This window comes from Tauraco erythrolophus, chromosome 1 (assembly GCF_009769465.1).
Source record: "Tauraco erythrolophus isolate bTauEry1 chromosome 1, bTauEry1.pri, whole genome shotgun sequence".
Classification (NCBI taxonomy): Eukaryota; Metazoa; Chordata; class Aves; order Musophagiformes; family Musophagidae; genus Tauraco; species Tauraco erythrolophus.
The window spans coordinates 90,171,443-90,198,627 of NC_141465.1; the positions used below are offsets into that span (position 1 = coordinate 90,171,443).

General features: G+C 43.1%; 1 protein-coding gene across 1 annotated transcript in view; it reads left to right on the top strand.

Moving 5' to 3' along the window:
* KLF12 (KLF transcription factor 12) overlaps positions 1 to 27,185 on the top strand; it is a 150,554-nt gene that overhangs the window by 70,551 nt on the left and 52,818 nt on the right. Inside the window, exons 4-5 of the mRNA XM_086616074.1 lie at positions 4,149 to 4,284; positions 21,040 to 21,099. Coding sequence (XP_086472200.1) covers positions 4,149 to 4,284; positions 21,040 to 21,099 — 196 coding nt within the window. The remainder of the gene's footprint in view (positions 1 to 4,148; positions 4,285 to 21,039; positions 21,100 to 27,185) is intronic.

Here is a 27,185-nt window from a genome sequence, read left to right on the forward strand (position 1 = left end):
GGAGCGAAAGTATCTAAGACACTTCATATACATTTATACCCTCTCTTTTTATGTAGATGTATTCACACTGAAGTGATCAAAATTGGTTTATAGTAACTCTTACAGACTAAACTATGTAACGACTTTCATGATTTTGAGTTAGATTTAAACATTAAGAAAGTTTCTGAGCTTTAGCTACTGAAAACTTCTGCTGTAGTGCAAGTCAGATTAAGCCACAATTAATACAAAATATCGCACACATCATTTTTTGTTACAATTTTAATTTTATTTACAAACATTAGCTTTCACAAAAGCATCACGTATAGCAGCATTTAAATACTGGGCAGGTACAAACATATAACTTCTTGTAACAAGATTCACTTTAAGAAAAACTGAAAAAGTAATGAGATAAGTAATAATAATCTCATACTTAAAGTTGCTTTTAAGAGGGGAAATTAGGGAACAAGGCAGAAGTAGCACTTCTTTCCAAACAGTTTTCTGGGACTAAATCAGCTGACTAAATGGTTCAGTCGCTCTTAAATCAAATAGTAGATTATCCCTAATGCTCACATTTGCATTGAATACCATCATGTGTAAGTTGTGATTTTAAGAAGCGCAGTCAGAATGATGCTCATTCTACCTAAAACAATGAAATGTTTTGAACAGTTTCTAAGTTGCTGTACGTTTGTCTCATGCAGGTCATTGTTCATTGTCCACAGTCTTTGCTTTGCTAAGCAAAAGGTGTTTTCTTTACCATACATGAAGAAATAATAAGCAGTCCAAACGTAGCCAGTGTTACTGGGGCACCAAAACTGTGCTAGTAAAAAGCTAACAGAAGTCACGCTGTGCGTCTGTAAAGGCACTGTGCTTCCAGAAGGGGTTCTTGCATCGGCTTACTGGCATATTTTAATAGTATTTTCTTTATGAAGTTCTTTAACATTAAAAAAATGTAGCCGAAGGGTAGTTATAATCCTTCACTGTTCTTTTGCTCAGAGGTGGTTCACAGCTAAGACATAAATTAAAATTTAAGGCCAACTTTCCCTCATCATCACTCATTTGGGGAGTGCTTTCTTTTCGAGAGCCTAGCTATCCATCAGTGTTACTGCTATGGCTGCACGGCTCCTGGAGTATCTACAGCCCTCCCATTTTTCAGTGTAACTCAATCCCTTTTCTAGAGTCAGTGTACGCAGTAACATAAGAAACATGGCAAAATGAGAAATTTAGCTGTGACTTTTTGGAGCTGGTCTCTAACTGTAGACCAGCTGAACTGTTCATGATCTCTAAAGGGTACCTGTGATACCTGTTGTCCAGGGCTGTGGTTAGCCAGAGCTGAGTAGGAGTGTCAGCTACCATTCTTGAAAAGCATACTGGAAGACCTAGAAAGTGTCCTATCTCTGACGCTGCAATACAGGAGAGCACAAGCTGACCAACTGCAACAGTTAGCTCTTTAAATAAATAATCTTGGATTCCCTTATTTCACTTGACCAAACAAAATAAATAGATTTTTAAACAAATCTCTTTGCCTGTCTTTCCCCTTCCCACTCCTCTCTTGCAGAGTTAGGCATCTCTCCAGTTTTGCTCTCCGCTCCAGCTGCTTTCAGTGTCTTTCAGCACTTACTAATCGTATGTGGTATTTCATGAATGAAGAGGAATGTCTCTTTCTCTACATCACCTCTGAAGTTTGTCTCTGGGTCTGTCCGCTGACACAAGCAACCTCTAGGTCTTCTCGGGACTATCCCAGGTCACACTTGTGCCCCATAGTCCCCCTCATGCCCATCTCTGGGTTTCCTTCCCCTGCCCTTATGCAGGTTGTGCTTTCTTCCCTTTGGAGGGCAGGATAAGAGCCAGGATAAGAGGGAAGGCAGGTAGCCTACCTTTCTGCTCTCCTCTCCTTTCCTGTCTCTTTTGGCACAAAAAGTGACTCTAGTGGGTTGATCCTTGCTGTCTGCCAGACACCCACCCAGCCGCTCTTGCACTCTCCCTCTTCAACAGGACAGGGGGATAAAATAAGGTACTCACAGGTCGAGATAAAGACAGGGAGGTGACTTACTAATTACCATCACAGGCAAAACGGACTCAAAATGGGGAAAGTTAATTTAATTTATTGCTAATTAAAAATAGATTTGGATGGTGAGAACCACCACCCCCCAACCCACTTTTCCTGGGCTCAATTTCACTCCTTCATTCCTAACTGCCCCTCTTGGAGCACTGTAGGGGGACGGGGAATGGGGGCCGTGGTCAGTCTGTAACAGCTCCTCTCTGCCTCTCCTTCCTCCTCACCCTGTTCCCCTGCTCCAGCGTGGGTCCCCCACGGGCTGCATTTCCTGTCATGAGAGCCTGCTCTGCTATGGACTCACACAGTACAGAGCCATACAGTGCAAGACCAGTACAATACAATAAAGTCTCACGTAGCCATCAGTACAACTACAGAACAATCCAATACAAAACCAGAAGGGTGGATGTGTGAGGAGCTGGGCTGCAGGGAAGTCTCTGCTCCACCATGGAGCACCTCCTCCCCTCCTCCTCGCACCTTGGTGTCTGCAGGGCTGTTTCTCAACGCTTTCTTCCTCACTCTGCCTGCGTGGCGGTGTTTTGCCCTTCATTAAAGCTGTTTTCCCCAAGATGCCACCATCGTGGCTGAGGGGCTCAGCCATGCCCTGCGATGGGTCGATCAGAGCTGTGTCTGGTGTGGTGCAGCCCCAGTCGCTCCTCGCAGAGCCGCCCTGCAGCCCGCCCTGCCAGCGCCTGGGCACCTGCACCGTTACTGTACAGTATGGGCACCATAAGCTGCGGGTGCACAAAACAATCCTGCAATACGTGATCTTCAGGTGTTTGTAAGACCCGAGACTGTGCACCTTTTTGAAAACACCCGACTAAGCCCACCCAACATCAGTCGCCTAAAAGTCAGTTGCCTGTGTGAAGTTACGTGCAGTGCCTTCGCCGCGTGTAACATGGAGGGAAAGCTTCTCCAGAGGCTGACGCTGGTGTTGAGTCGCATCAGAAATCAGGAGAACTGAGGGGTTTTTGGCACCTAACTTTTAGTTGACTGGAGTGACATGAGTCCCAGCGCATTATCTCATGACGGACAGTCGAAGTCACAGATTGCTCCTGAAATCTGAGAAGCTTAACATGAGCCGGCAATGTGCGACTGCAGCCCAGAAAGCCAACCATATCCTGGGCTGCATCCGAAGAAGCTTGGCCAGCAGGTCAAGGGAGGTGATTTCTGCCCCTCTACTCTGCTCTTGTGAGACCCAGCCTGCAGTACTGCATTCAGCTCTGGGGTCCCCAACACAATAAGGACATGGAGCTGCTGGAGCGGGTCCAGAGGAGGACCACAAAGATGATCCGAGGGCTGGAACACCTCTCCTATGAAGACAGGCTGAGAGAGTTGGAGAACTCTCTTCAGCCTGGAGAAGAGAAGGCTCCGGGGTGATCTAATTGCAGCCTTCCAGTACTTAAAGGGGGCCTACAGGAAAGCTGGAGAGGGACTTTTTACAAGGGCATGTAATGACAGGACCAGGGGCAATGGCTTTAAAGTGAAAGAGGGCAGATTTAGATTAGATCTAAGGAAGAAATTCTTCACTCAGAGGGTGGTGAGGCACTGGCACAGGTTGCCCGGAGAAGTTGTGGCTGCCCCATCCCTGGAAGTGTTCAAGGCCAGGTTGGATGAGGCTTTGGGCAACCTGGTGTAGTGGAAGGTTTCCCTGCCCATGGCAGGGGGGTTGGAACTAGATGATCTTTGAGGTCCCTTCCAACCCAAACCATTCTATGATTCTATGAAATTCTGCTGTAAAATTTACTTTCAAGTGTGCTGTGCTGTGCGAAGCGGACATCGCCCTTTCTCTTTGCTTTCTGAACACATCCAGAATAAGTAACTTGAGGGTAAACTGAGTTTTTGATGAGTATTATGTGCGCAGTTTTATTCCAGGTCTGCCGAACGTGTTGGTGTAGCCTGCGTGTGTCCACGTGCCTGCGTGCCGCTGGAAGAGCTCACCCCTCGCCGTAGCGCTCCGGGGTGACTTTGCGAATCCATTGCCTGGTTTGGGAAGCTCAGCACAAGCGGTGCCATCCGGCCAGAGCGAGCCAGATGTGTTGTGCACCCTGATGTTGTTCTGGGATGAGATTAATTTCCGCACGCTCATATTAATCCATTGTATGTCTCTTTCCAGCACAAATGGACCCCCGAGGCCTATCTCCCAGACAAATTAAAAGTGACAGTGATGATGACGACCTGCCAAATGTGACCTTAGATAGCGTTAATGAAACTGGATCTACAGCGCTCTCCATAGCCAGAGCAGTACAAGAGTAAGTATCACATTCCCAGAGTGAGACGAGTGTTGCCGAGGTGCTCCCGGGCCGATGGAGGCACCAGCCCTCGGCAGCGCCGCAGGGGTGTCCCCCAAGCCGTGGGCCGGCATACCTGTCTGCATCTCTTCTGTGTAGCTTCATCCCTTTAGGAAGAGATGGCTGTATCTCTCTTCTGTCTCTGATTCTCTTTTCCTTTCTTTCTCTCTGCTGTCATTATTAGGTGAAGTTTCAAATTGAAATTGTTTCTTCCCCTTTATTTAGTTGCAAAGCTTGCAGTGTTTTTATTTCCACTCCAAAGGGAGACCAGGTTAGACTTTCACTCAAAAAACACAAAATTTTTTCTTGACTGAAAGCAGCACCAAGAAGTTTATTCTAGTTGCTGTCAAATAGGAACTACCTACATTTCTCCTGAAGGACAATGTCATTGAAAGAAAATTAGTGAGGGGCTTTGAACAGTTTTTCCCTTGCTGTTATTATTCTGTGTACTTTTACTCACTGGATGGACAAATAAGTTCTTAATTTAATGTCTGTATTGCTTGTTTGAAAAAAAGAAAAAGTTTATCATGAACAAGAGCAATTCTGTAGATGCATGAGCTTGCCTCAGTCACTGTAGCAGCTGGAAGGGAACCAACTGTGAGGTAAATAAGTATTAATATCTCAATTTTATAGGTGAGGAAAATGAGGTTATGCGTAAAGGTCACCCTGTAAGTCTGAAGCAGAGCTGGAAATAGAACTGGAGCCTCCAGGCACTGAAGCCTGTGCTAGACCCACAAAGCACATTATTTTATCTGAGAAGTTCAAAATACGGGCATTCTGGACACTATTAAATAGGAAGGGATATAATAAAGGCCATTAGATATTGTTACTATGTAATTTATTATAGATGCATTTTAAATGTCTTAACATGGTGTCTGAATGTACTTACATTTCGTTTTGTTTTCCTGGCCATTGGTAGCCAAAAGCGCTGATTTTTCCAAAGCAGTCTTCTATTTTCTGACAGGAAACTGAGCCGTGTTTCAGGAGAACTCCTTTTTTTGTGTTTTCATCAGGTATCCAGTAATTCATCTTCTAGTCAAGCACGGTAACAAATCTATATTCCCCTTAAGCAGTGAGGGAGGTCTCTATGGACAAGGCAAGGTGTTGGCTCTCGCTGTAATTAGCATGCTTCCCTTCCTACAGTGGTAAAGGAAGGAGAGGTTCCTTCACCAGTGACACTGTTGCTTGATTGACAGATCTCACACATATTTTGAATTTGCTAGTTACAACACCAGACCCTGAAGTGCTAAGTATTTTTTCCGCGGTTTATAGCACGTGTGATAAGCCAGAAAAATAAAACAACCTATCATGATTTTGCACTAAATAGTTCTATCTAATTAATGAAAAGAGGAAGCATGGGATGCTAGCAAATGCTTCTAATACATGACTGACAGGCTGATACTATTCTCTGTGATTGATATTGCTTGAACATGTAGAGAATTGGTCAAACCATGAAAAGCTTTTTTAGCCTTTCCACAATGCATTCCATAGTTTATGAAGGTAAATATGTTGAATAATACTTGGCTGGCTCTGGAGCTTAAGAATTAAATTAAGAAATTTAATAACATAACATCAACTCATCCTTGTTACAGGTTTTATTTAAACAGTAATCTGTTAGTTTATTTCAAAAGCCCCATTAGGAAAATCTAATTTGACTGTGATCTGCAATTTATCTTCTTTACTTCATTCTCAGCCACAGACACCACGCATATAGCTGCTGAGCTGAAAAGAGACGTTAGCGTGTCATACTGACTCCGCTCAATCCGTTTCTTTCTTGGTCTATAATATAGTGCCTTACAGGCAGGCTCTATTCTGTATAACTTAGGCATCTAATGTGCACCTTCATATTAGACGTTTAGCAAAGCAGCCCACCAGCAATAAAAGCCCTCATTCTACACACCCTTCTTGCAGAGAGGAAAGTGCCTTTGAAGCCTTCCAAGGGGAGATCCTGTGTGCTCAATTTCAGCATCTAAACTTAGCAGACTGGAATTTCCTCTGAGGACGTGGAAAGGCACCTACTGTTCTGCTGAATAACCGGGCAGCATAGGGACATGCACAGAAGGACTGCTTCAGTAGGCAATAAAGCCTAAAGTAGGTGTGAGCTAAGTGCCTAAGTGAGATAGGCTTGACCTCAGAGTCTAGAAGACTGTCCCACAGAGTCTGTTCTTTCTTATGTGAGCTTGTAGGCTCTTTCTTGCAAATAGTTGTACAGTTAACAACAAAAAATAACTTCTTGCTGAGAGAGAGACTTCTTTTCTGGGATAGTGGCTGGGAAGTACAGCATGACACCTCCAAAGGGATGGCAGCGTCCTTTCCTTCAGTACCGGATTGCTGTTGTGTGATCTTGTCCATGTTAAACAAAATACCAAGCCTAGTTTGTAGATGCTGGTGGCAGGTACGAGACAACAGTTGACGTTTTCCTGGTTGGTTTTCAGACATATTTTAAATTATCCTGCATAAGGATTATAAATATATGTATGTATGTTTATATATTTGCCTATTGCTGCCTGTTCTCTGGGAGTGAAGGGATTTCAAATACCCTGTGGTGGGGGTATTTGCTTTGGATCAGTCCTGTGCACCTTCATGCAGTGTGTGAGGCTGTTGAGTATTGCTTTGTTGGGGCTCCTCACTTTCCCTGTGTGCTGTCTGTGTGGTTCAGGATTTGTCTTGCCTAGGTAGACATCTGCAACGTAGGTGTCTGCATCTGAACTAGTTATCTCGCCTTCCTGCACATGGGCCAGATAGTAGTTGGCATATCTAGGCAGTAATTCTTTTGACCTACTCTAACTACCTTATTTAGGGAGAGAGAGGAACTAAAGCCCACGAGGACCTGTTCCTCTCCATTGACTGCAGGCAGTGCAGACAGCTGCCTGGGACACATGTGTCAGCGCTGCAGATCTCTGGTGTGAGGTGAGGGTAACACAATCCACGGCACCTGACTGGGGAGTCAGCATGCCAGAAGCTGGGAGTGACAGGACAATACTGAATGCTCCAGTGTCTTCCTTGGGATCTAAATCTATGAGGTGGGGTTAGTAATGCCAAGGTTTTAACTGAGAGCTGAAGGAAATCAACTAGTCAACACTGGGGAGGAACCGTTGTTTTAATACAGCCCTTTTTAAACGTGATATTTTGGAATCACCCTTATGTGGCTGGATCATAGGACAGTTTGCAATGCCTATATGAAAGCCTTGCTTTTCATGTCCTCTAAAACTGGAAGGCATCTGCCTTTGTTGCTGCTTTGTTTCAGGTCCACTATAGTCTTACAAGGAAAAAACTCTTACCAATAAAAATTGTGACAGTGCAAGGTCCTGTACATGCAGCAGGGCGAGTGCTGGTGTCAATATAGGCTGAGGGACGAAGAGATTGAGAGCAGCCCTGCAGAGGACTTTGGGATACGGGTGGATGAAAAGCTGGACATGAGCCAGCAATGTGCGCTCACAACTGAGAAAGCCAACTGTATCCTGGGCTGCATCAAAAGAAGTGTGGCCAGCAGGTCAAGGGAGGTGATTCTGTGCCTGTACTCCACTCTGGTGACACCCCACCTGGAGTACCACATCCAGCCCTGCGGTCCTCAGTACAGGAAAGACATGGACTTGTTGGAGCGAGTCCGGAGGAGGGCCACAAAAATGATCAGAGGGATGGAACCCGTCTCCTATGAAGACAGGCTGAGAGAGTTGGGCTTGTTCAGCTTGGAGAAGAGAAGGCTCCGGGGAGATCTTATTGTGGCCTTTCAGTACTTAAAGGGGTCTTACAGGAAAGACGGGGACAGACTTTTTGGCAAGGTCTGTTGCGATAGGAGAAAGCATACTGGTTTTAAAAAACTAAAAGAGGGTAGATTTAGACTAGATATAAGGAAGAAAGTTTTTACAATGAGGATTTTGAAATACTGGAACAGATTGCCAAGAGAGGTAGTAGATGCCCCATCCCTGGAAGCATTCAAGGTCAGGTTGAACAGGGCTCTGAGCAACCTAATGTAGTGGAAGATGTCTCTGCTCACTGCAGGGGTGTTGGACTAGATGACCTTTAAAGGTCCCTTCCAACCCAAACTATTCTATGATTCTATGTTTGGTATGAGTTCTTATTTACTTAAACAGAATGTAATTTGCTTGCATATTGGTAAAATAACCAAGTATGACTATTTTTTCTCAGGGAAATTGCCTTCTTGCTGCTAGCTTTATATTGGCTGAGCTTCCAGACTTCTCAGTAGTTCTTTTGGAATGACTTCATAGTCCTTTTTCAGTTCAGCAAACCCAATCAATAATGTAAAGTTATAGATAAACAAAGTCATTATTCCAAGCAGGGTACTTTGGTGAAAATTCTTTATGTGACAGTGTTGCTTTATGGCAGTTGCTATGCCTTACCATAACATGGACTAAGAATAGTTTATTAATCTCAGATAATATGCTCTGGCTGGTAATAAATATTGCAGGAATATGTAGATTTCAGTGGGCTTTGCATTGTAAGCAGCATTTCATCCTTTTTGTAGCGTGTTTTACAAACTCATTTTGACATGTAGCTCTCTAACAAAGAACAGATTTGCCTCTGCACTTCTGACACCACTGATGGTTATTACACAGCAAGAATAGCATCATATATTCAGGGTCAAATCTCAGATGCAGTCTAGAAATCTTTATGAAGCCAAGGGAAGAGAAGGTGTTAATCAAGCCCTGAAAGACTGGTAGAACATTTTAAGAGCCCCCCTCAGAGGCAGCGTGCTGTTCCCTCAGCCTGGCAGCCCTTCCATCCCTAGGCAGCCCTGATGCAACAGGACTCAGGAGCCATCTCCGTGGTTCATAGTAATGCAGACTCTGAACAGAGCATTCATCTCCTTCTTTCCCTGCTCACTTAGCAGTAAAATATATTATTTTACAGCAGGCATCTCTCTCTCCCTGACCACATGCAGCATAAGATCTCCTCCTTGCAGAGGCTGAGGGCAGAAGTGGGAGAGGCAGAGGGTGGTTTTTAACATGAACTTTTGATCAGTGTATCGGTACAAATCAAAAAATCCAGAAATTCCTCTTTCTCTCTCTAGACCTTTTTCTCCTTAGGGGGTGTAGGTGGAGGGAACTCCGTTGGCAAAACCATTTTTTCTTTCATGTAATGTCAAGGAGAAGACAGACCGTGCATATAAACTGGTGATGCTAAAGGTAGCTTCTTGTTTTTCTGGGTGTTGAAGAGACAGAAAATTCAGAGAGGAAATCCTGAATACTTGTAGTTATAGCTGCAGTCAATTCATAGAAATGTGATTTGTCATTTGGCTGTGACTGTGGTGACCTTTAGCGTGAACTCTTCTTTGCACTGAGCTGGGTGCCACTGAGTGCTTGTACAAAAATGAGATTAGGGGCTTCGACCCTATCCCTCTTTCTCTTTGGCTGCGTTATGTGATTGATATGTTGATACTAATGTGATCATCTTACTTTATTTTTAAATTCTGCTGGCTTTTCGTATTGCAGTGCAGTGGAAGATAGTTTTAGATACTGCACTAGCGAAAAAGAAATTCCGCAGCAGACATAGAGCATAGTCACAGTATCAAGATACTCTCTTAAATTGGTACCTATTTTTCAAGTCTGAATCCTTCTCCTTAGATCTCTTTTTTTCTTCCTCCTCTTCTTCAATGTAAATCAGCTTCTGCAGTTGATTTTTCTCTCTTTTGAGGTTAATAACTGTATTCCCATCAGCCATTCATTTTCTACACTGATATTGTGTGTTTTCCTGCTTCAGCTGCAATCATTACTACCATTGTGCTATTCATTATAGGGAGCTTTCACCTCAGTTTTTTCTCTAGTTACAGACAAAATACTTTGTCCTGAGTCTCCAGAAACATAAGCGAGGGTGTTTTGGCAGTACTTGTGTGAACTTTGCTTCTCTCTCCTCTGACACATCCGCCCTCCATGAACAAATGCTCATTTTAACACTGGCGCACAATTGGATGATGATTTTACAGATGGAGAACTGACTAGTGCTGCTCCAGAATTTCTCAATAAAGCGTTTTTTTTCACTGGAGAATGCTAATTTGTCTAAAACAAAATCGTGGGAATACATCAGTTTCAATTTTACTTTTCTCATGAAGATTTCCCAAGTCTGGGATGCGTTTTTCCATTGCAGTAAGGCTTTAGAGCAGAAGATCACACGGTTGCTGCAGTGCTCCTGCGGGAAAATTGGACCCCACACTCAGAAAGCAGAACTGCCCATAGGCCTCCTCATCTCCACAGGCTGTCATACTGTGGGTCTTCTCCTCAGCCTTCTCCAGAGGCACTGTGCAAACTGAACTGACTTATTAAACATAAATAGAGAGAGGTGTGTATGCAGGTACGTAAGTAAAAGACACTGGTGATGTAGAGCCCTGTAAGGCAGGGAATCATCTGTATTATGGTTGATGCCCCCACTATGTCTTTATTTCAGGGATGTTTCTGTTCTAGTTTTGTTTTATCTTTTGTCAGCAGTCTCAGATACCTATCCTGTGGCAGAAAAGGTTTCTGCGGTGAAATGTGTTGCTGGATTGGAGGTTGACTAATGACCCAAGGGCACCATTGAGCTGGCAGAGGTGTGCTGTGCCTCAGCAAGCTTTGGGAACCTCTGGACAGCACTGGATTGTCCAGTTTGGACATACCCTTGCGGCAAGGTTCATCTCTCACAATGTAATCTATCTAAAGTTAGGCTCAAGTCTTTTGGATTTCCTCAGGGGAGAGATGTGCATTCTTCTGGGTCAAATCATCTCATTGGTTGTGATCATCTGCCTTTTGGATGTGCCTGCCTGGTTGTAAAGGAGGCTGGACAAATGGCTTAGGGAGAGTGATAAAACTTAACATTGCTGTAGTTCCGTATGAGGAATCCCCCTCTACATCATGCTAAAGGCTGTGACTCAGGAAGAAACTGAACCAGTACATCTAAACTTTGGGCCCATGCAGCTACTGTAGCTGTAATTTCTCCTAACTACATGAAGTTCAGATAACTCACTAAAGAAGTACTGACTTTATTGTATTTATATGGCACTTTACAAACTTTCGTCTAGTAGAATTTAATTGTCAGAATCCTCTGTTAGTATATAGAAATGAATGTGCCTAAAGCTGTACTAAGGACTTCTACTGAAAGAGCTTGAAAGCCCTGTATACCTTTGGGAATTGCTATATAGGCACTACGTTTAGTCTCAGTATAACTTGAGATTTTAGTTTCAGTAGTCCAAATGGACCTATACTATTATAAAAAGGTTCTTTTTCTTTTCTTTTGCATATGCAACGTTTAAAAAAACAAGTAGTAATAACTTGACAGGTTGGGCAGTAAAATCAAAGGGTGCTATTCTCTGCATGCACAGAGGTTTTAGGATTTTTGGTACGGAAATTTGCTGTTACATGTCCCAGAGCCTTTTGCCAGGACAACAGATTATTTCCCATCAGCCAGTGACCGTTGGGAACAAGGGCCAGGTAGACAGCAATTGTTAAAATCAAAAGCAGCTTCTACAAAGAAATTGACATCGGTGCCTTCTTTGGAAGGACGGTATTGCTTAAATGACATCATATTAGGAGACAGGGATATTGTCAAATTTTTCCCTGAAGAAAGCTAATTTGAAAATAAAAGTGCATTTAGCTTGGTCTACGCAAAATTATTTTTTTCTGTGTTTCTTTAAGTTACCGTGACTGTTGAGTAGATGAATCCAGAGCAAGGGCACATTGCCATTAGGATGTTTATTCTCTTCTTTTGAATCACTTCAAAGTGCTAGACATTGCTTTTCAATACATATTTTACCACCCCATTGCTAGGAGGCATATTTTCCTTTTAAAAGAAATATTTAATTTAAGTGCATAATAAGCTATGAAGAACCAAAGAATCCTGATTCTGTTAAAGTCCAGAGGAATTTTACCATTAACTTCATTGGGTCTAATTATTAACCCTGAAACTGTAACAGAAGTCTGGATGCTAAAAAGAAAGAAAGTAACTTAGATTAGATATAAGGAAGAAATTTTTCACTCTGAGTGTGGTGAGGCAGTGGAACAGGTTGCCAAGAGAAGTTGTAGATGCCCCATCCCTGGAAGTGTTCAAGGCCAGGTTGGATGAGGCTTTGGGCAACCTGGTGTTGTGGAAGGTATCCGTGCCCATGGCAGGGGGGTTGGAACTAGATGATCTTTTGAGGTCCCTTCCAACCCAAACCATTCTGTGATTCTATGAACTCAACATTTAGGCTATTCGGGGGAAAAATATGGTGCAGCAAAAGAAGTATTTGTAACATGTATGGGTTCATAGATACCTTTCTGTATGTCTCTTTCATTACCTTTATCCATCACAAGCAAACTTTCAAAGATCTTGTTTCCCAGCTTTAGTGTCTATATTGAATTGTCTCACATCTTTGTCTTCTCAAAAATAGATTAAATTTGTTAATTAATTTAGTCTAAGAAGTGCCAATCATTTCAAGGTAGTTATCAAACTTCGCCATTGTTAGGATTTTACATTACTAAACATGTTTACACAAATGTGCTTTAGAATAAAATGCTCCAAAACAGTACAGCATGATTATAATTCATATAACACTTTTTATCTTTGGAGAGCTTTGCAAACATTAACTAATTAAATTGCACCAAGTCTCCTGTGTGTTCAAATATTATAATTATCCGCAGGTTAGTGGCTTGCTCAAGGCCATGCAGCAAAGCAGAGGATGAGCTGGGATCAGGAACGTCTGCCTTCTAGTCCCATGTTTAATCCACTACAATGTGTTGCTCCAGAGTGAAGCTTGAGTCATTAGTGGTTAGATATGCGAAGCGCATTTTATTGATAGGGAGGCAGGCATTGTGTAATTGCTTCAAGAGCACGACACCGAAGAGTGAATTATAAATAACATTAGGCGTTGCTGCTACCCAGTTAGCAGTTTGCACACCTACTTGGCAGCTGTTTCCCCAGTGATTCGTTATTCAGCTTTTTCTGTTTTTTTTCTTTTTAAATCAGCACAGAAAGCAGAGGCAGAGCTGTGCGCATTAAGAAATTCAGAGCTGTAGCAAATACTCATCAGTGCGGATTAGATAGCAGAACGCTGCCAGAAAAAGCCACAATGAAACTACCTCAGTGAACTGCTACCTTGACTTACTGATAAGAAAAAGAAAGAGCATTGTCCTCTGCTGTCACTTGAGCCAAAATTACTTCTTCTTTCGTTATCTAGATCAGATAAGTTTTTATCTTTCCTTTTCCATAAGGCACTTCCTGTGATTTTGTGACAGACAAACATGAAGCACAATTAAATCTTAATAGCAGTGCTTACACTGATTTATGGAAAAATGTTTCCTGAGAGTTTAGATCAATGCATGCCAAAACACAAAAAAAAGTTGTGTAGGTCACGGGTATGTAAACTGCATGCAAAGGAGGGCACCATTAAGAGGGGAACACTGTTTAGCAAGGTGTAATTGAGTGAGCATGTGAGTACATGGATCTAAAAAAAAAATAACAAACCACATTTTTTCTACTGTTTTCCTTTTTCCTGCACAATGGGAAAAGGTTGTGCTAGGTTTTCCCCTTTATTAGTTCAGTCCTTTTTCACTAGTGTAGTGACTCGACTGCAACCTCATTTCTCACAGCAAGTTCTTTTTAGGCTGGAGATAAAGAGCAGTGAAAGGAAGCTCCTGGATGACAGATATGGAAGAGTTTTTTGTGCTGAGCCCGTGTGCCAAGGAGGTGTCATTGTCCATGTGTGTGTGACTGAGGACATGAGCGTTACTATTTTGAAGACATCAAGAAAAGGATAATTGGAGCTTAAAGCCACCACCACACGTATGAAGTTACTGTAGCCAGAATGAAAGGAATCAAAGGCTGAAACAAGGAGTATAGCAGCGCGGTGGTTGAGATAATAGCATCTAATCCTGAAATGTGTCAGAAGTAATGATAGTCACAGGTTTCAGAGTCAAGCCGAGCACCTTGATTGTTATAACCCTGGCAAACAAAAGATGTGTCAAGAATTAAGTTTTCGGTCACCGTTTCATTTATTCTGGGATAAACTGAGTTGCCACAGGGTACAGTGGTGCAAGGAAATAGGAAACTGAGGCAGGCGGGAAATAAGAAAGAGACCAGGGTGGATCCGAGGTGGCAACAGAGGCTAAACCACTCTTTCCTAGCATGTATCACTAAGCTCAGGCAGCATGGAGCAGGTTGGCAGGTACTGAGGTCAGAGGCTGCCCTAAAAAATGCTCATCCTAGGGCCTGTCCACAGTATCTGCTGCTGGCAGAAATCTCCAGCATTGCAAACAGCCTGAAAAATGAAATAACCTGGAAAGGAAGCTGCCAGCAGGCACGAAAAGAAATACTTGGATTTATGTACTCGTTAAAAGTCGGCAGGAGTCTCAATCTTGTCAAAATATCTCCCTCAATTATTTGATATTTAGCATAGGGCTGGGATACTGCGTGATAAATCAGGGACGCACAATGCTGTCAGACAGACAGATAGCTTCACACAGAAATCACCATGGTGTTTCTCTTAAGAACTGATAGCCATTGCTATTTCCATGATCAGTTGCTTATCAGGACCAAAGAGTCAAACCATTTATAAATAAGTTCACAGGAGGAACTGGAATAATGACCAAAATCTCCATCATAAAAGTTTCAAAAGCAGAGTAACAGGGTGGTGTTGTACAGCAAGTGATTTGCTGAAAATTATTTACTCAGCTGAACAGGTCGGTTCCCTTTGCACTCATCATTTCAACTTCTGAACTGCTTGGCTGTCTGTATCACCATATAATTTCTGAGATTCTTAGCTACTCTAAGGCATAGTCAAAATAAAGCGTGTTTTGCCTCTTGCTTGAGAGGAACTAGCAAGTACAGTGCATGCAGTTCTGTAACAGGTCCATCCTTGTCAATGTACTGCATGGCATAGAGGTACCACTGTCCCCACGTGTTCGCAACATGCGTGAAGTACTGCAGGTACCCAGAACCAAGAAGAACCGTAACAGTGTGGGCATTTGAGATGAGGTGCAGATTGCCTGCTTTGGGGGGGCCTGGTGGAGGCGTTGTGAAGTTACAAAATGGATGATTGGCTCCAGCAGTGTTTCAGAGCACCTGCACAAGGCATCAGCACTCCCACGATATACTAACACAGAGTTAAATGCTCTGAAGTTCCACCAGCAGAGCAACCAGCTTCCTAGAACTGGCTCCGCTTACCTGCTAGGTACTTGGCTATGAGTCATCTCTGCTCTCTTTGAAGCTTGGGCTTCTGACTTGTCGTTGTTCATTAAAATACAGTTTGGGAGAAAAAAAAAGACTTATGTTCCCAGCTTCCCATTGTGGAAAATAAGAGATCAAGTAGTTTGTTCTGAGCCTACTTATTTGTACCTGTTTTAAAACCCAGAGCATGGATGTGTTTTTTTTTTAAAAAGGAGTTTTTTAAAACCCAAAGCAAACTCTTCCTACTAGCCTTCACCTTGTTGAAAAATGTGATGGTCAGCAGCAGCAGTGGTGCAGCCATCCACGTCTGGCATAAAAACCTAGTGGTTAGAGCACTGACTCAGGAAGCCAGATACCTGCATTTGCCGATTCTGGAGCGCAAGGCTAGGATGAAGAAGATACCAGGAGTTAAGGAAGAAATTCTTTATTCTGAGGGTGGTGAGGTGCTGGAACAGGTTGCCCAGAGAAGTTGTGGATGCCCTATGCCTGTAAATGTTCAAGGCCAGGTTGGATGAGGCTTTGAGCAACCTGGTGCGGTGGAATGTGTCCATGCCCATGGCAGGGGAGTTGGAACTAGATGATCTTTAAGGTCCCTGCCAATCCAAACCATTCTGTGAGTGATTCTACAACGTCCTTTTCCTCTTCTATTTCCTCCTACGCTTGTATTTTGGATTGGGCGGTGACTATTACAGATCTCTTTTATGCTGAATCTGTGTTTTAGCCATTTTCAGAGCACAGATAAGGTTCACGTCCTAGAGGCAAGGATTAGGCATTTCTCCCCACAGTTTCTGGATGAGAACAGAGGCTAGATAGGAGACCACAGCCATTTGGCTTCCAGGCCAAACGGAGAGGAACGTTGTCGGGGGAGCTCCTGGCTACTACAATAGAAAGCACCTGTGCCTTGTTAGGACAGGTGCTGTGAGTCACGTTGGTCAGCCGGAAACCACGTGACTCATGGATGAATAAAGGTGGGGCACTCCCAAGAGGGAGTGGGGCAGTTCCCTCCTGGAGACTGGAGTGATAGGAGCCCCTGGAGAGCAGCATCTTGAAGCTCTCTGTTGGAAGCCTTTAGTTGTGACAAGGACCTTTGGAGTGAGTGTGATAAAGCCTTCTGATACACGAGGAAGATCACAACAACCTTCTGGGTTGTGATCCCCGAAGATTGAGACATCAGTAGTCCGCGACAATTGGTGACCCCGACGTGATTCGTCGGAACAGGAACTACTGGGACTGCAGAACGAAGCTTGAGAGCGGCAGGAGCTGCGGACTGACCAGTTTTGACTTAGACACCTGGAACAAGGTGAGCCGCTGGGAGTGAACATGGGTCAGAATTTTGTAAAGGAAAGTCAGACCTTCACCTTTCTCAAATCTGCAGGGATGGCTGCGGGGCTCAGTATAAGTAATGAGGATTTATATTACCTACTCAACTGGGCAGCGGGACATGAAGATCTAGTCAACCTCACCTTTACCTTTAACCTAGAACTTTGGAAAAGGTTGGGGGATAAGTTACTCTATGAAGCTGTGGTTAAGCAAAAGGGCTGGACCGACCTGCTGCGTACATGGGAGGCCCTAGATAATATAATTCAAAAGGGGTCAGCAGAAGAGGAGGAAGAGGAATCAACAGATTATGTATCTGCAAGCGAGGGGTATGAAGGGAACAACGAACTATCTGAAGGAAGACTAACCCCAGACAGCGTGGACAGCGAGTTAGACGTATCCTCGCTGTTCACAGAGATCAATAAAGTTGCGGGGACTATGCAGGGACTCTACCCCACCCTGCAGGAAATAGTGGAGCGTCCCCCACCCTTTGCCCCAGCAACCCCCCCTTCCTCCTCAGGATGCGTTATGCCTACGGCTCCGCCATTTGAGCAATTGGCCCCACCCTTGGCAACTTCATATCCCGCGGTATCTGGTTATCCGGCCCAGGTACATTTGGCGCAGCCAGCACTAGTGCGCCAGGCCGTGACAATGCTCCAAGGAGTATCTCAGCAGCTAGCAGCTGTAGTGGAGATACTGCATCAGGCTATGACCCCCCCTGTAGCAAAAGAAATCTCCAAAACAAGTGACAGCCCAGCTGAGGAGTTACCACCGAGGGAAAAGTCACTAGAATCTGTCTATTAAATCCAAACCCCTTGGGAACCCCTACAGTGACAGTTCAACGCCGTGACGCGGTCCGTTTTTGGAACGAAATAAAAATGAAAGCAATAGAGGCTGGGGATTGGGACTTGGCTCAAGTCTTGGGGCTGCCAGTCAATAACGAAAAATTATCCATGATGGAAATAGGGGAAAGGCCAAATGTATTCCCTGTGGAATTGACCCTCCCGGGTTCTAACCAGCCCAATCAATACCTGGGCTGGTCATGGAAAGTCGTACGAGACATACAAAAAGCGGTAGCACAGTATGGGCCAAACTCCCCAGCAGTAACACAATTATTACGATTACTAAACCTGGAAATATTGGTGCCGTATGACTTTCAACATCTAGCTCAGATTATGTTCCAGCCGGTACAACGCTCCATTTTTATGAGCACATGGAGGCAGCTGGCTGATCGTCAGGCACTACAAAATATACAGTTACCCCAAGGTGACCCATGTTATGCCGTAGGTGCAGATGTCCTGATGGGAATGGGTCAGGTATTTAGTAATCCGGCGGTACAGGCCCAATGGCATCCCCAAATTCTTGGGCAGATCAAACAAATAGGAATGCAGGCCCTCATGCGGACCACAGAAATGGCGAAACCCCAAGCGAGGTATTCCACAATTAAACAAGGAATCAAGGAGCCTTTCTTACAATTTGTAGAAAGATTGCAAGGGGCTATAGAAAAACAAGTTTATGACGGCAATCTACGGGCCCTGTTGACAAAACAACTCGCAAGGGATAACGCCAATGCTGACTGCCGAAGAGCTATTGAAGTACTCCCAGGGGACCCCTCCCTAGAGGAGATGGTCATTGCATGTGCTAAGGTCGGGTCCGTGGAACATGAAATGACCGCGCTAGCCACCACCTTGATGGCCTCAGATAACAAGAAACTGAAGTGTTATAAGTGCGGGAGAATAGGTCATCTCGCAAAAAACTGCAAATCCAATGGCCGGCCGAGGAGCAGCAGAAAGAGAAAGTATGCACAGATGTCTTATACTCCAGGCAAGCCCTTTGCGGGAACACTGCAACAACCGCAAACTAATCCGGAAAAGACCCCTGAAGGAATGTTGCGGCAGCCGCAGATTAAGCAGCCAGAACAACCAGGGTGGATGTATCCAACCTCATCAGAACAGTGGATATATCCACCACCGACGTGGTATGACAGGAAAACATAAGAACGACTCCCCCACGGTTTTGTTCCAAGGCATCTGACAAATGGCGATGAAAAATGGAACTGGAACATTAGAAAGCCCTAAATGCTATTAGGTATTTTTTCAAAAAAAAAAGAAAGGGGGAATTGTTGGGGGAGCTCCTGGCTACTACAATAGAAAGCACCTGTGCCTTGTTAGGACAGGTGCTGTGAGTCACGTTGGTCAGCCGGAAACCACGTGACTCATGGATGAATAAAGGTGGGGCACTCCCAAGAGGGAGTGGGGCAGTTCCCTCCTGGAGACTGGAGTGATAGGAGCCCCTGGAGAGCAGCATCTTGAAGCTCTCTGTTGGAAGCCTTTAGTTGTGACAAGGACCTTTGGAGTGAGTGTGATAAAGCCTTCTGATATACGAGGAAGATCACAACAACCTTCTGGGTTGTGATCCCCGAAGATTGAGACATCAGTAGTCCGCAACAGAACGTAGCAAGTTTTGGGAAGGTGTCTGTGAGGTTAGTTGGAGAATGTCTGGGTGTCTTTCACTTCAGTGCCTGGATACTGTAGGCTCTAACCAGAGCTTTAATTGTCTGCTAAGTTTCCCACTGACAAAAATTCAGCATGCAAATACTTAGCATCCTCATCAACCCTATTTTTGCCTGCCCTATTGCTTAGTTGTTAAAAAAGGACCTTTACGAAAAGAAGTGTACAAAATTTAGAATCATGACTTCTGGGTAATGTATTAGTGTTTGTATCAGCTTTAGGAATAAATATTTTTCCAGTAAGACACAGAGGTGATTATAAATTAATTGACATGGGAGAGAACAGTCAATGTTATGGTTTACAGTTGCCATTTTTTCCCAGTGCACATTGATTTCAGTTGAGGGCTAATGGGGTAGAGGCGATTTTGTCCCAATGCCCTTTGATTAGGTACTGACGCAACTGTGAAATAAAATCTGTATCTAGTGATACCATGGGACAGGTATCCGGGATATGTTTCTGAAGAAGGAAGAGACTCTACATGGAGAGTGGAAAAAGAAGGTGGAAAAAAACAGTGTCAGGCTGTGACCGAGTTAATAACTTAGACTTTGAAAATACTTTGCATCATTTTGTCATCTTGATAGCAAATTTCAGTCATTATCAGAAATTTAACGAATGGCAAAATCAAGCGAACAATAAAGACGACTGATATTTACTGTGCACTTGAAACAAGAAAATGTGATAGGTTTGAAAGATGCAGTGCAAAATCTTGGGAGAAAATAGATTATTTCTAGATTTCCAAGGGCCAATGGAAAGTGCAATTATATAAATCAAGAGGGAGTTGCGCTGAAAATTTCCTTTTCACTTTCAAAAATTACTGTGCCAACCTGGCCATTTTACTTGAGCATTATAAAGGATCCAAAATGTTTTCAGTGGAAATGCATTCAACTGCTAGTGTTCTAGAACATTTCTAAGATTCATGTTGTTATTCTAATATTTTTGCTAGTTTCTTGGGCGTTGGCCTTAGACTAATTTCATGGTGTATTTGAGGTACAAACCACAGAAAGAATGAGTGAAGGGGGTTATTCATGGACTTGGCTTTCTATAGGTTTTTCTTTTTTTTTTCCCTAATGTGGTGGAACTGTTTCCAAAAGCCAGCTGTTTGATACTTCTTGTTTGAGCACATGCAGTATATCAGAATTTGTCAGTGAAAAGCAGCATTCCACATAGTCCAAATCCCAACATAGGAGTTTATACAGCTATGGCATCGTATATTTGTGTTGTTCAATATTACAGATAATATTCGAGAAGATTATCTATTTTCTCTGGAGTCTCAGTTTTAAGTAAAAAGCATTAAAGGCTAGATTTTTCAGTGATGTGTTGGGAATAATATTACTTAAGCAGCAGGATTCTGGGAGCAGGCGTTCGCTCCAGACTCTATTTCCTCTTCGTGTAATGTCTGCCTGCTCTAGATTCTCGTTAATACTTTCCTCTCGGTCACTGGTAATTTTTTAGGAAGAAAATAAGATCCACTGTGATCCAGAATTACCACTAAGTGACACTTGGTCCCTTAAGCTTTGACTCTGCTCCCATGCAAATTAATGGCAGAGCTCCTAAGGACTTGCTTAGCATTAGCTGGGACCTCTACAGAGTAATTTCAGTTTAAGAAGGAGTTATAAGCAAATAGGAAAATCCTAAAGTCCCTTCCACACTGAGGCTATGTGCTTACTTAGCAGTAAGTGTTCCTCAAGCTTGTCTAAGTCCCCTGCAGTTGTTTGGGGTAACTTAAAATTCCTAATTGTCTGTGTTCAATTTCCAGAGAGAGCATGTGGGGCTGTGCCAGGTCAGCTGTTAACCCTTTTCGTTTTTTCAACTCCAGGTATGAAGCATTTTATTGTGTATTATATACTGTTCTGTTTTATTGACAAAGTCTAGTAGCAGTGCTTTTCAGCTTTCTTCCCCTCTTTATGTCGTGGCTGGGGGATATGCGGGGCTGGGCAAGGTCTGAAGTTGATTTTTGCTATTGCTTTTTGTATTTTGGGACTGGGAGGGTGGTGGTGTGCATCATGGGAAAGCTGCAGATTTTTTTTTCCCAAATCCCAATGACTAAAATGTGAGAATAGAAAAAAAATATCCTGTCTGATGTTTGATCATGCACTTTAAAATCTCCAGAATAGTGTACTGAAATCGAGTAACAAAGTAAATGTGAACCAGCACAGCTCATGTTACTGCCATGGTCGTTGCCAGTTATCATGAAACAGTTGACAAGCGAAACTGTAAAACGTAGGAAGAGGTCTTTGCAAATGACTCCTTGTTTTTTCTTCAGGGAGGCCAACATTTTAAAACTTTCCTATGTAGTGTACCTAGTAGGTGCCCTGTTTTAGAGTGCAGAGTTTATAAACAAGTCCAGCGTGGGGTGACTGAGAGTTTTCAGGGAGTGTTGTGATGCCATGAGGTGCCTTGGGTTCACCTCACTTGCCCAAGTAGAAATGGTGTCATATGACAGAAGTGATGTACCAACACTGATAGGGTTCTCAGTTTTGCTGGATTCATCGCTGTTGTTGTGCTGGGTTTTAAGACAGTGTGCAATGAAATGTCTGCTCAGTGTGCTTGCTTGCTTGTTTGTTTGTCCTCCTCCCTTCTTTTGTTTGTTTTGCCGGCCCCTAAAAAGATTCCTTGGGAGTTGTGTTCATCATGTGACAAGTGTAAACCCATCAACTCACTGCTTTATCTACTCTTAGTAATCCGTGGGCCCTCTATCTGTGGAGCACAGAAGGAAAAACAACTTCACACATTCAGTATAAGCAAATTAAGTTGCAGGATAAATCTAGTTCTTCACATTTATAAGTAGAGCTAAGCTTCGTAATAAAATTAAGAAGACAGCACGTTGAAGAGCAATTACACTTCTAAATTGCTAATGAGTAGTCAAATACAGAAATCATTCCTCAAATCTACTGTCTCTAATTTGCCGTTAATTGCATTACAACTGGTATATTTATATTAAAAATTTGCAGGATTTTATTACTCAAACATTTCCAAAGTAGCAGCAGCAGCAACTTCTCTGTTAAAGCCAATACAAAGCTTTTAAGGTTTCCTTGGGTACAAAATTGAGATGATACTTTTCTTTTTTTTTTAAATCTTTAGAATTTTCTTTGATCTGATTGAAATTATCAGTGCAACTTCAGAAATTATTCTGAATAGCCTACTTGTCTTCCAAAATGTGTTTCTAAAATGTATTTATATGTTGGATACAATTTTGAATGCAGGTTCCTTTAGCTGAAATTAGCAATAATATTCTATATGATCACCAATTATATTAGCTTCTATTCCACAGGAAGCATTTTCAACAAGGAGGCCTATGTTGTCAGTTTTTCATAGAATCATAGAATGGTTTGGGTTGGAAGGGACCTCAAAGATCATCTAGTTCCAACCCCCCTGCCATGGGCAGGGAAACCCTCCACTACACCAGGTTGCTCAAAGCCTCATCCAACCTGGCCTTGAACACTTCCAGGGATGGGGCATCTACAACTTCCCTGGGCAACCTGTTCCTGTGCCTCACCACCCTCTGAGTGAAAAATTTCTTCCTTATATCCAATCGAAATCTCCCCTCTTTCAGTTTAAATCCATTGCCCCTTGTCCTATCACTACACGCCCTTGTAAAAAGTCCCTCCCCAGCTTTTCTGGAGGCCTCCTTTAAGTACGGGAAAGCTGCTAAGATCACCCCGGAGCCTTCTCTTCTCCAGGCTGAACAGCCCCAACTCTCTCAGCCTGTCTTCATAGCAGAGGTGCTCCAGCCCTCAGATCATGTTTGTGGCCCTCCTCTGGACTCGCTCCAGTAGCTCCATGTCCTTCTTGTGTTGGGGACTCCAGAGCTGAACACAGTATTCCAGGTGAGGTCTCACAAGAGCAGAAGCTTTCTCTCTTTTTTTAATGTTGTCAGTATTTTGCGGAAAAAATTACTCTTATATTTACATGTAGAGTTTATGCATATCATAACAATGAATATGGGATAGTGCTAATGTAATCCCCTGAAGAACATGCATGGTTAAATGTGGATGAAGATGGCATAAGTCATCTCAGGTACCAACTCTAAACCACTGAAGGTTTGTTGGCTCTGACTGGAACGAGATGAGACTGAAATGCAATGTTTCAGTGAGGCAAATAGCTGCTAATAAAAACAGAAACTTGGAAGAGAGAAATAGAGTCTTTTATTGTCTTTTCAAAATAAAGGACCAAATTGTTCACGAAAGTCACATTTGTCAAACCTCGTTTAGGCCATGTGGACCTGTCTGTGAAGTGAAAGGTGGAAATGAGGCCAGCGAGATGAATATTTAAGTCAGTGTGTAGTTTGAAAGTATGAATTCTTATGGTGCACTTAAAACTGCTCACACTGCTGGGACGATTCATCACAGCTGGTCTTGCTTCTTGGAGTACGGCGCTATTGTAGTTTAGGAACAGTAACTGCTTGTCAGAAGTGAACTGTGCTGCAATTAAGTACAGCTATGTGAGGGTATATATTTCATCTGATTGAAATTTCATGCCTGCTCAGCTTTGGTTTTTTTGTTTGGTGTTTTTTTTTTAATTTTGTATTACTAAAGTTATCTTTTTCCACTAAATTTTAATAAAGTTATTCTTCAATAAAATTACACTCAAAATTATTTTATTTTAGTTATGAAAGTATAGAAACATTCTTTTTGGTGGCAGTGGAACAGAATGAATCACAAAGTCTTGAAGAAACATTTTTTGTAGGCTCCTTTTGCCATTTTTTATTTGGCTCATGAAATCCACTAAAAGCTGTAAATCTTACCCAAAACCGATCCCACACAAATGTTCTGCATCTTCTGACCTCTGTGGATGGCCACAGGCTGGGACTGTTGCTCCAGTTCATACATGTTTAACTGTTCTTTTCCTGTAAAATGCTGAGCATTTTGTCCATACTGCCTCCCCTGATCCAGAAGTGCCTCAATCCACCATTTCACTGGTGGCAAAATGGTATTATATGTGAATTTCAGATGTTGGCGGGCACGATGTGCCTCTTCGTCCTTGGTGTCTCGCAAACAGTACTGCTTTTGCTCTTGTATAATTTACCCCTGTTCTTCTTTTTAACACCTCATTCCACAGGCTTGGCCAGATGGGAGATGTTTGGCAGCTGGAGGACCCAGATGCCAAATTCTGGAATATAGCTTTCGTGCATTGGCGTATGGGTTCATGGCTGGCTTCTTGGCTTGCACCTCTGCTAACTTCTTGGCTAGCTGTCTAGCTGGCAGCTGTAGCACTGCCTCTGGGGCTATGCGAGGGTCAAGCTGCTATGGAGTTGGATGGCTTTCCTGATCTGAATTACCCTGACGGACACCATTTTCACCTTAGTTTGCTTTGACTGTCCAGTATTCAAAGACGAACGTTTGCACTGTTCTGTTTTCTTCCTGCTGTTTGTAAGACTAACTCGAAGCAGTAGTTCTCATTTGTCAGTGGTTCAAAAAGAAAATAAGCATTAGAGAGTACACTGTTTCACTTGTTAGGGTTCCCATTCAGTCAGTAGGAATGTGAGGCCCAAGTCTGTACTTGCAATTTGTCTTTGGAACCAAATTGTAAATACAGAGCACAGGCTTAAAAAAAAATACATTTCTTATGTCTAAACTTTGATTGCTTTCAAATGTGAGTGAATCTAGCTGCTGTTGAACAGAAAAAAAAAATACACATTTGGGAGACAATCTGGATCAGTTTTAAAGGAAAAGGATAAAGAATAATGATGATGACTGTAAATAGGACATCACTGGTAATAATTAAGAGTGCTGCCAGAAGAACATGCTTGATCTTCTCTTTGGCTGATTTGGAATGTCCTCATTACATACTTTAGTTTTACCTCAGGATTTTGGTGGGAATTTTTTTCATAAATGAGGTAATGAAAAATTAATACATCTAGGATAGCCAAAGCATTTGAAGTTATTCCCTAATCTATGCCTTTTCCTCCATGCTGCTCAGTGCATAAACATTACTTTCAGTGGGAAAAACTGCAGAATCAGGAGGTCACTGAGACTCCAGATACTTACAGTAAAGTACAGATTAGTCATACCTGCTATGAAATTTTCCTTCCCTCACTCAGCTGTAATGAGAGTATGTTGTACTACACCGGAGACAGTGGTATCTCTATTACACACTCACACCACTTTTTAAACGCTTGAGCAGATAGAACTTGTGCATTACTTGGACACAAACTTCCACCTGTATGTTGAGGCTAAGCTTTGCAGGGTGATCCAACCTCTGAGGAAAAGCACCTGAATTCCCCATTATAATCACTGGAGAGACTTGCATGTCTCAGAAGCAAGCAAAAAGGAGACCCTACCCATCTAGCTTAGGTATATGCTCCTCTGCACTGACTGCCTAGGGAACGTAAGTGCTTCCATAGGAATACAGTCCAGTTACATTAGTCTAGTCGTTATGGACTATATAGGGAACCAGTGGGAACTAAAAGCATCTCTTTCACTCAGAGGTAGCCTGCATATCCCTTTCTGGATGATAACGGAGCAGGGATGATTCTTTTGAAAAACAAGGTCACAGCAGCAATATTCCCACCTTTTTCAGGAGACCTTCGTTAACTAGCTTGTCAATAAAGTAGGAGACCTGAGTCTTACGTTCTCAGCACAAGCATCGCAGAGGTGTTTTAGTTATTACGATCCTTAGCACAGGCCTAACCACATGAGATAATTGGGGAGCAGTGGAGTCTCTCATCTTTCTTCTTACTGGTTAGAGGCCATTGTGTAGACAGGAGCACAGAAGTCACAGGATGAGAAGGACAGTGTGTAAGAAGAGCCTGAATCCTACCTGAGCATGGACAGAACTGGGACTGTAGGCTCCGTTCCCCGGAGCAACATTAGGCCAGAAACAGACATGGATACTGAAACAGAGCTTTCACCATCCCCCTCGTGGAGCTGACTGTCCAGATTTCTAGTATGGAGCCAGGATCCTCCTTTTCTGTCCAACCTTTTAGCCTCGTGGTTCTTGCATTCCTAGTTGCAGAGTAGCCTCGCTTCCATGGACACTCATGCAGAAGACCCCGAGTCCTTATAGCGGAGTTATTCCTGGGGTGATGGAGATGCTGAATCAACCATGTGTCTGAGAAGGACCTACAACCAAAGTCTCTCCTGCCCTGGATGAATTACCTGACTACAAGACTACAATTCAACACCTTGCCAGTGCCACCACCATCGAAACTCTGCCTGCCTTTTGGGGCTTCCTCACAAGACACAGGCAAAGTTCAGGACATTGCCCTGCCTGTAGGTGGAGAATGGGCACCTGCCAGAATGAGCATGTTTTAACACCTACCTTGTGGTTGGTACCCAAAGAAGCTCCATCGTTAACAGTGAAGGACATCGTGAGTTGAGGGACATGCTGTGTAGGACTGTTCATGGGACAGTGAGTGGAAATGCTGCCATGGACCTAGGAAGGCTTTTGGGTGCTTGCCTCCCAAATCAGTTTCAGCGTGCCAGTTTCCATACTTCTCCATGTATTTCACTTTCTAAACTATACTTTCTCCTTTCAAATGAGCAGCAGGCTTTCAATGCTTTTTAATGTAGTAGAATTAAAGATGTTATTCCATTATGTAGAGTATTCCTTTTCTCCGTTTACCTGTTTCTGCCCTTTTCCCTATCCAGGGATGGGTCTGGCTGTCCTTAACTTTTGCATCTCAGCCACAGTTTGTGCCCCTTTAAAGAGATTCTTGCCACTTTATCCCAGTTGCTTTGGAAATCGTATACAAGGTAGAGCAAATTCTCTTTTTTTTTTTTTTTAAGAAGGCAACTATGATTGTTTTCCCTTATGCATTCTTTTCAAGCAGAGAAACAGTGTGCTGTTAAAATAAACAACTGCAGAGATGTTTTTCCCTTCCCTTGCACCTCCAGTACATTCTGTAACCCAGTTACTGCAATTGTTTTTAAACTTTTTTAAGCATGCATACTGTCATGAGGT